The sequence below is a fragment of the Dipodomys ordii genome, unplaced genomic scaffold (genome assembly GCF_000151885.1).
Source record: "Dipodomys ordii isolate 6190 unplaced genomic scaffold, Dord_2.0 Scaffold107, whole genome shotgun sequence".
Classification (NCBI taxonomy): domain Eukaryota; kingdom Metazoa; phylum Chordata; class Mammalia; order Rodentia; family Heteromyidae; genus Dipodomys; species Dipodomys ordii.
This window is the reverse complement of record NW_012267323.1, coordinates 3,025,355-3,034,909: the sequence shown is the minus strand read 5'-3', so window position 1 is coordinate 3,034,909 and position 9,555 is coordinate 3,025,355. Positions and strand designations below refer to the sequence as shown.

At 42.4% G+C, this 9,555-nt stretch overlaps 1 protein-coding gene across 2 annotated transcripts in view; it reads left to right on the top strand.

The window, feature by feature from the left end:
• The first annotated feature begins 749 nt into the window (after window positions 1–749).
• Rbm5 (RNA binding motif protein 5) overlaps window positions 750–9,555 on the top strand; it is a 32,915-nt gene continuing 24,109 nt past the window's right edge. Inside the window, exons 1-4 of one of the 2 annotated variants that reach the window (XM_013028157.1) lie at window positions 750–846; window positions 2,226–2,298; window positions 4,191–4,356; window positions 5,833–5,988. In XM_013028157.1, coding sequence (XP_012883611.1) covers window positions 2,282–2,298; window positions 4,191–4,356; window positions 5,833–5,988 — 339 coding nt within the window. In that variant the 5' untranslated portion in view covers window positions 750–846; window positions 2,226–2,281. Of the gene's footprint in view, window positions 851–2,225; window positions 2,299–4,190; window positions 4,357–5,832; window positions 5,989–9,555 lie in introns of both variants that reach the window. The other variant, XM_013028158.1, reaches the window with a different exon arrangement.

Below are 9,555 nucleotides of genomic sequence, written 5' to 3'. Positions count from 1 at the left end.
GAGGGATAGTGCCCAGGCCCAGAGTTCAAGCCCCACAACCTACCAAAACAACAATAACAAAAAAAACAGACTTTATTGCTAAAGCTGCCTTTTCAAGTATTAACTGTAAAATTCTGTTTAATGATGGTGTGTGTGTGAGAGAGAGAGAGAGCCTTGCAGACTATTGCTGGGGCTGGCTTTTCAAGTATTAACTGTTAAATTCTGTTTAATGATGGTGTGTGTGTGTGTGTGTGTGTGTGTGTGAGAGAGAGAGAGAGAGAGAGAGAGAGAGACGGTATCCTAAAAACCTACCTACAGAAGTCTCAATTTACATAAACATCCAATTCCTCATCAGAAAAAAGGGGATTAATACCATTTCAAATTGTGAAGATTAAAGCATATAATACAAAGTCAAACCCAAATCCAGTGAAGTGATTAATAACACTCCTTTAGAAACCGTATTAAACATATTTTACATGGTGTCAGGCGCTTTACAGCAAGAGCAACTAATTTCTATGCCTAACAGAAACTCGAAAAGCTTCTTATGTGGGCCCTCACAAGTAGGCCAGCAACTCTGTTGAGGGTTAGAAAAAAGCGAAATGCGAAAGATTAAACACGGAGTAGTGACAGGCTGCCCTGGTGACTACGTTTCCCGGCAGCCTTTGCGCAGCCAGCCGACTTCGCTGATTGGACGCCTGTGCAGAACGGCTGTCTGGGCAGAAGGAGGGGCGGGGGGGGATAGGCGCGAGGTAGTGTGGGTAGGAGAAGGCGGTCGGCGGAGTCGCCATTTTGTGGAGCGGCCGAACTCTTGCAGGAGGTTCTGGGACGCAGAACCGCTACGGCTGCTGCTTCACTTTCTCTTAGGGGGTGAGTGTGGGTCCGTCCGTAACAACCATGGGTATTTGCCGTTGGTAGCGTTCCCTGAGGTTTCCCGACACTTGACAGGCCCTAGCGGGATCCCTGTGGGGACGGAACTACCTCCAAACGTTGAAAGGCCGCGCCCCTCCCGCCAGTTCTGTCAGCTTCCAGAGGTCGCCCCCAGCGGAGCCCAGCCCTGACTCCACTTCTTTCGAGCTGTACATTTGCCGCCCTGGCTGGAACGGAGCGGCGGAACTTGTCTTGGGTCCCGCGGGCACCACTCGGCGGTGCCCGGGGCAGACTTTGTAAGCCTCCATCGCCCCGCAACTGCAACGGACCCGCGCTGCGCCCGAGGCCGCTCGGCGGCGGCGGCGGGGCGGTCGGCGAGCGGGGAGGGGGGAAAAGCCCGACGCCAGACCCGGGGTCACAGACCCGGGGTCGCCATCTCCGCCGCCGCCCTCACCCGAGGCGGGTGCGGGCACCCCGACGGGTAATGCGAGGGGCGGCCTCGCGACGCCTTCGCCTCCCCCGGTGGCGCTCTCACTTATTCATTCAACACATGTTCACCGGGGCCCGGTTTTTAGATGAGGCGCTCGAGACGGCAGTAACTGGTTTCCTCGGACCTTGGAAGCGTCGAACGCGGTCCAGCTTTATGATGTTTGATTACAACCTGGGGGAGGGGAGGGGGCGCTTTTCGGGGGCGCCGGGGGAGGGTGGAAGGCAAGGAGGCGGTTTGTTATACTCCGTGGTCGCGGGCTGCGGGCTCAGAGGCCCTGGTGGTGATTACAGAAGAATTAAGTCAAGTCTAGGTTTGCCCTAATTCTTTCCTGAAATAAAGATTTGGATCCGGCTTGGCGTTTATAAATTGACGATTTCAAATCAGATCGTTCCAGCTGTTTAAGGTTGTTGGGTTTGTTTTTTGTTGTTGGTTGGTTTGTTTTTCATTTTTCATCGGAAATTTTTGACTTTTCTGTTTCATTGTTTCGGGGTTGAATTTTATGAAAATCGAGACACTTTGGTTAATAATGGTTTAACGGTCAACTACCCCCATTGATTTGATTCAGAATGCAATGAGCTAAATTACAGCTCCGCCCTTTTTGCTTTGTAATCCTAAATTAGGAGAAATGACTCTTCTGCATGCTTGCTTTCTGGGAGTCTTTAATACATTAAACTGTGCTTTATTTTACTGCTACGCGTATTCTTAACAAATTGTTAGGATAATTTTAATGTTAACAGAGTGTTACCTTATCCCCTCCCCCCTACCTTAGATAATACCTTGACAATTTGATGAAGATTTGATGAAATCCAGGCCTCAGTAGTATCTCAGCTTATAGTACAATTGACCTAAGTTATATCCAAAATTTGCAACCATCTCTTTTGTTTCCTAGAAAAAAATAAAAAAATTAAGCCTTTTGGATCCTCGTGTTAGATCTTCAGTAGGACAATGGGTTCAGACAAACGGTAAGTTACTACTACTTTACAGGCCATTGATCTCAACATTTCAGTAAGAACTAGCTATACAAAATTGAATATCACAGAAATATTTGAGCATCTGTTTTGTTTCAGGCATTGTTAATGAGCACCTCATGATCCTGCCCTCACGAACTAGTGAGGCATTAAAAGTACTATGTGAACCATGCTATGATGTTTTAAGTGCTGTTAGAACATAGAGAGGAAGCATGTTTTTTCTTGCACACAGCAAAGAAAGCTTCCTGGAGAAAATACTGAAGGTTGAATAGGAATCAGGCAAAGGAGAGCAGGGTGAGGTATGTCACTGAGGGTTCCAAGTATGGACAACAGCCTATTCAGAAGCCAAGAGATCATACAATCTTGGTATTTAATAGCACAGCAGCCTGTAAATGTTAGTTCTTATTATTGTCCCCTAAATAGCAAGATGCTCCAGGTTTGTAGAGCTGAGACACTTAGAACTTTGTTGTTACATGAAGTAAAAAAGTCAAAGAATTAGTAGAGAATTAAGTTGAGGAGATATGCCTTCTGTGTCACCTATAGTTTGTCCTTCTCAAGACCATTTGACTTAAAAACACAGTCTTACTGGGCTATCCATCTTTTTTTTTTTTCCTCAGTTGTGGGGCTTGAACTCTTGGCCTGAGGGCTGTCCCTCAGCTCTTTAGCTCAAGGGAGTGCTCTGTCACTTGAGCCATAGTGCCAGTCCAGTTTTCTGAGTGGTTTATTAGAGATAAGAGTCTCATGGACTTTCCTGCCCAGGCTAGCTTTGAACTGCAATCCTAAGATCTCAGCCTCCTGAGTAGTTTAGGATTACAGGCTTGAGCCACTGGTGCCCAGCTTCCATCTTCTTAATTAATATTGAAGGCAGTCCCTGTGATAGATCAAATTGACAGCCCAGAGTAACATGTTTATGTCACATAGTGTCAGCATTTTAATGCTATGACACATTTGTGGTTCCAAGTAACATACTCGGTTAACATCTACTCTTTAGACTTTCAGTCTCAAACATGAAGTATTCTGTTTCCATTTTTTTATTAAATATGCTTATTTTAAATAAGTCTCTTCCCAAGCCTTTCTTTTCTCTTTATAGTTTTATAAACGTGTTCTGTGATTTGTTGGGTTACACCTATTTTCCTACAAAGCCAGTATTGCAAGTAGCCAAAAATAAAGTAGATATTATAGGAGATAAATGTTCTCTGAGGTTGCTGCTTTTGAGTATACAGTTACATCTGCAAAGAAACTATTGGATTAACAGCCTGAGAAAAAAGACTAATTTAGGTCATCTATATTGTTCCTCTATATCCTAGTACGTGTGGTACCCTTGTGAATAGATGAGCTATGATGTATTTATTTAAACTGGGTGAAAGTCTTTGGTCACTAAGATCACCATTGGTAATATGTGTGTCATAGGATTGAGAAAACAGAAGACGAATCAACTTTGAGAATATGACCCTTTCTCAAAAAAATTTTTTAACTCAGCTATATTGTCTGACTTACTATAAATTCTTTTTTTTTTTTTTTTTTTTTGATCCGGTCGTGGGGCCTGAACTCTGGGCCTGGGCGCTGTCCCTCAGCTCTTCAGCTCAAGGCTAGCGCTCTACCACTTGAGCCACAGCGCCACTTCCGGCTTTTTGCTTATGTGGTGCTGAGGAATCGAACCCAGGGCCTCAGGCATGCAAGGCAAGCGCTCTACCACTGAGCCACCTTCTATAAATTCTTAAACATTATCTTTACACTTAAGGATGTAGATATTTTCTCAGTGGTCATCTTTGTTAACCAGGGTTTGGTAATCAATTTTAAGAAATATATTAAACTAGTCTTGGGGGAAAGTTCTGAAGGTACAAAAAGATATAGTTTGGATTAAATGATTTTTTTTCCCCTGGCAGAGTGAGTAGAACAGAACGTAGTGGAAGATACGGTTCTATCATAGACAGGGATGACCGTGATGAGCGTGAATCCAGAAGCAGGCGGAGGGACTCAGATTACAAAAGATCAAGTGATGATCGGAGGGGTGATAGATATGATGACTACCGAGACTATGACAGTCCAGAGGTGAGTGACAAGCAACTGTTTATGGAGTTTTCTTATAAATTATATATACAAGATTCCTTAAAAAAAAAAAGTACACAGTATAGAAACTTACTTTGACTATTGCAGTCAAACTTTCTATTACTTTGATTTCAATTACTCTGATATATTTGAGTTGACTATAACACACAAAGGTGTGCGTTACAGCCTGTGCCTGTAATCACAGGAGGCTGAGATCTGAGGATCGAGGTTCAAAGCCAGCCCAGGCAGACAAATCCAAGAATTCTTTATCTCCAATTAGCCAGCCAAAAAAGATAATCTAAGCCTGGCTGGTTTATGCCTATAATTCTGTGTACTTAGGAGGTTGAGATCTTAGGATCTCAGTTCAAAGCCAGCCCATGTAGACAAATTTGATAGACATCACCAGTTAACCAGCAAAAGTCTGGAACTGGAGATGTGGCTCAAGTGATAGAACAATAGCCAAGAGCTTTTCACCTGAATTGAGAGCAGAAGGCCCTGAGTTCAAGTCCTAGTACTGACACAAATAATAGTAATATCCTGAGCCTTACAGAAATAGAAATATAGTAATAGTAAACGAAATACATCATGTATTCTTTTGAGCACTAGACTTCATGAATCCAATTAGGTCTCACTAGCAACACTGTAAGGTAGATGTTATTTACCTTCTTACACTGTTTTATAGTATATTACACCTGTTTACACTATCAGGTAGATTTATTTTAAAGATGAGATAGTGGGGGCTGGAAAGGTGGCTCAGTGGTAAGAGTGCTTGCCTTGCATGCATGAGGTCCTGGGTTCAATTCCTCAGCACCACATAAGCAGAAAAAGCCAGACATGGCGCTACAGCTCAAACGGTAGAGTTCTAGCCTTGAGCTGAAGATCTGAGGGACAGCGCCCAGGCCCAAAGTTCAGGCCCACAACCAAAAAAAAAAAAGATGAGATAGTGAAGGTGAGGTTAGCTCAGTGGTAGAACATTTTCTTGGAATACATAAGATCCCAAGTTCAATGACTAGCACCACAAAAATGGAGGGCAGAGATAAGCTTATAACAGAGTACAGGCCCCCATGTGTCTTAGACTGGTAAGCTGGGGTTTTTATGTGCCAGTACTGGGGCTTGAATTCAGGGCCTCGCTGTTGTCCCTTCGCTTTTTTGCTCAAGGCTAGTACTCTACCACTTGGGGTTAATTGGAAATAAGAGTCTCAGACTCTTTCCATATGTATACATTCCATCCTTTCCATAAGTATACATAGCTTTGTTTAGAAGTAATTATGCTGCCCCTATATGTTTGTACCTTTTTCTCTTTTTTACCTTTTCTGTGCACATAATCTTCGTATTATAACAGTTTCATTGTTTTATTGTGAGTTTGTCAACTGAATAGTGGGTTATTAAATAATTTTTCCTAAAATGATTGTGACAGTTCTTAGCACTGAAGTGAACAGCAGTGTGGAGTACTAATAATTTTGTTTTACTTTGAATCAGAGAGAGCGTGAAAGAAGGAACAGTGATCGATCTGAAGATGGCTACCATTCAGATGGTGATTATGGAGAGCATGACTATAGGCATGACATCAGTGATGAAAGAGAAAGCAAGACCATTATGCTTCGAGGCCTTCCCATCACCATTACGGAGAGCGATGTAAGAGGAAACTGATTCTAACAAGTAGTCCAGGAAATACAAAGACTTTGTGCTTCTCTTATTACTGTTTTATGTTTTTGTTTATGTTTATGTTTTTGTTTTGTCCTGGAGCTTGAACTCAGGGCCTGGGCACTGTTCGGGAGCTTCTTTTGCTCAAGGCTAGTATTCTACCCTTTGACCACAGCACCACTTCCAGCCTTTTCTGTTTATGTGGTATACTGAGGAATGGAACCCAGGGTTTCATGCCTGCTCGGCAAGCACTCTGCCATTAAACCACCTTCTCAGCCTGTCTTATGTTTTGTGTTAATAAGCTAATAGCTCATCTAGTGATGCCGTTCTGTCTTTAGAATACAGATTTATAGAAGTAAATGCCATTTATATATATTAGCCTTTAAAGTTCAAAGGTGAGTTTTCAGAAGTTCCTGAGAAAAAGCCTTTATTTGTTCATTAGCTCTTTGAAGATAATTGGTGCTTTTTTGTTGATTATAATCTGGTTGTCATTTGATTTGAAGAAAGTTGTACTATCTATCTGAAATCTGAGAGAATCCTTTTGAAAAAGAAAGCACATTTCCTGGCTTATTCCTTAGACCATTGAGGGGAGGACATTGATGTACTTGAAACTGCTTAGTTTCCAGCAGTTAGGAGGCCTTACCCCTTCTAACTTATCCACCACCCACTTCATCACTGGACTATTTTAGATGTGTACAACATTCTGTTGGTATGCCTTTTTCTGCTTGGAAATACCTTTATGTCAAGCCTTTCCTGATCTTCAGGCAGAATTTCTTCTCTTCCCAAGGCACTCTGGTAGATTTCTAAAAATAAACCTCTGTCAAAACCAATTACTTTTTGTTTTTAACTTTTTTTTTTTTTTTTTGGTCAGTTGTGGCTCTTGAACTCAGAGCCTAGGCACTGTCTCCTAAACTTTTGTGCTCAAGGCTAGCACTCTATCCTATCACTGGAGCTCCACTTCCCTTTTTTTGAGTAGTTAACTGGAGATAAGAGACTCATGGACTTTACTGTCTGGGTTGGCTTTGAACTTATGATCCTTAGAGCTTAGCCTCCTGAGTAGATAGAATTATAAGTGTGAGCTACTAGCACCTAGTTTCTGTTTCTATAAATGAAGTATGCCATCCAGCCAATATTGCCGAAGTGAATTAAAGGTTTTAAACATGTTTTGTTTTGTTTTTGTACAGTCCTGAGCTTAAATTCAGGTCCTGGGCACTGTTCCTGAGCTTTTTATTCAGAGGTAGCACTCTACCATTAAACCACGGAACCACTTCTGGATTTTTCTGTTTATATGGTACTGAGGAATTGAACCCAGGGCTTCATGCATGCTAGGGAAGCACACTACCACTAAGCCACATTCCTTGCCTTAAACATGTTTTTTGTTTGTTTTTTCGTCAGTCAGGAGGCTTGAACTCTGGCGTGGATGTTTTTCATGAGCTCTGCAGCTCAAGGCTAGTAGTGCTCTACCACTTTGAGCCATAATGCCACTTCCTGGGGGTTAATTAGAGATGAGTCTCATGGACTTTACTTCCCCAGGGTTGACTTTGAACTGTGATCCTCAGATCTCAGCCTCCTGAGTAGCCACCAGGTGTGAGCCACCAGCGTCCAGCCTTTAAACATGTTTTTTATTTTTAGTTTGTTTTATTTATTTATTTTTGTTAGTCTTGGGGCCTGAACTCTGGGCCTGGGTGCTGTCTCTCAGCTCTTCAGCTCAAGGCTAGTACTCTACCACTTGAGTCATAGCACCACTCCTGGCTTTTTCTGCTTATATGGTGCTAAAGAATCAAACTCAGGGCCTCAAGCACTCTACCAGTGAGCCACCTTCCCAGCCCTACACATGTTTTTTTGTTTGGTTTTTTTTTTTTTTTTTGGTCAGTCATGGGGCTTGAACTCTTGGCTTGGGCACAGTCCCTGCACTCTTCAACTCAAGGCAAGCTACTGCTTGAGTGGTTTATTAGAAATAAGAGTCTCAGATCTCAGCCTCCTGAGTAGCTAGGATTACAAGGCGTGAGCTGCCGATGCCCAGCATAAACATGCTTTTAAAAAGCATTTTTCTAGTACCTAGTACCCTAGAGTAGTATGCTGACTTATGTTTAAATATTAGCCAATGATAGTATTAGGTTCAAATAATTTAAGGTTCAAAACACTGGAAGTAGCGATTATGCTATATGTGAAACAGGATGTTATCTTTAACAGTGGGTAGTTATTTCCATTTTACATAATCACTGAACACTTATTGCACTGTATGCTATGTGACAGTGATACAGAGCTATGAATCCTGCCTGGAAAAAGTACATATGTATGCAGTGTCAATAAGAAGTTGATGTTGCCAGGTGTGATAAGATGTCTCCACTACTCAGGAGGCTGAAGCAAGTGGGTACTTTGAACACAAATCCAAGGCTAGCCTGGACAACATAGCAAGTCCTTGTCTTTTTCTTTTTAAAGGCAGAAGGGGTTGGTTTTAGAAGACATTGAATGTGGTCCTGCTGAAGGACTGTGAAAGCTTTATTAAGGGAGGTCAGGACTTGCAAAGGATAAGGCAGAGCTCCATGGAGATATTAGTTGAGCTGAGACTTGAGGGATAGAGTGATTTGGTGTGATAGAGAACTGCGGAATGTGTTTGGAGTGGGTCTTTCTAAGCAGGGATATCATATGAGCAGACCTGGAAATAGAAACGGAACTGAATAGATAAGGCTTTGGACTGGCTCAGCTTGGTGGGAGTCAAAGGTTCTTGCCAGGGAAAAGGCAGGTGGGAAGGTGCTGTTGTCCAGAATCTTTGAAAGTCCAACTAAGCATGAAAGTTACTAAATAGTTTGCCTGTTAGCAGAGGCTGCACAGGTTTGAGTGATAGAGGAGATGATGCTGAGCTTAGGAAGTTGCACAGGGAGTCAGAAATTCTTTAGAAGTTGATTGAGGAAAGCTTGTGATTAATCAGGTTATGTGGCCTTGAGAGTCCACAGAGGAAGTAGGTAGTATGGAGGGGAAGTTGGCTGTAGCTGAGTTTTGGAGGCTATACTACTGGTAATGAAACAATTATGGCACTGTATTTTAGGCTTCTTCAGGTAAACACTCGTAGTTACTATTTAATTTCTGAAGTTCTAAATACTATGTAATATCATAGAAATTTACTTATTGGAGTCTTAGCATTTGTAAAATGTTTATAGAGCATTCAAAGAATAGGAATCCCAACAGCTCTATCATTTATCAGTTTGGTATGTTTTGTTGTTGAGGTTTTGTTACTTTAGTTTGGTTGCAGTCTTGAGCATTGAACACAAGGCCTCCTGTGTGCTACTTGAGCTATACCTCAAGTTTCTTCTTTTTTTTTTTTTTTGGTGCCAGTCCTACTGGTACTTGAACTGAGGGCCTGGATGCTGTCCCTAGGCTTTTTTGCTCAAGAATAGGGTCTACCACTTGAGCCTCAGCTCCACTTCCAGCTTTTTTTACCCCCTGCATTTAATTAGAGATGAGTCTCACAGACTTTCCTGCCCAGGCTGGCTTTGAACTACAGTTTTCAGATCTCAGCCTCCTGAGTAGTAAGGATTATAGGCATGAACCATCGAT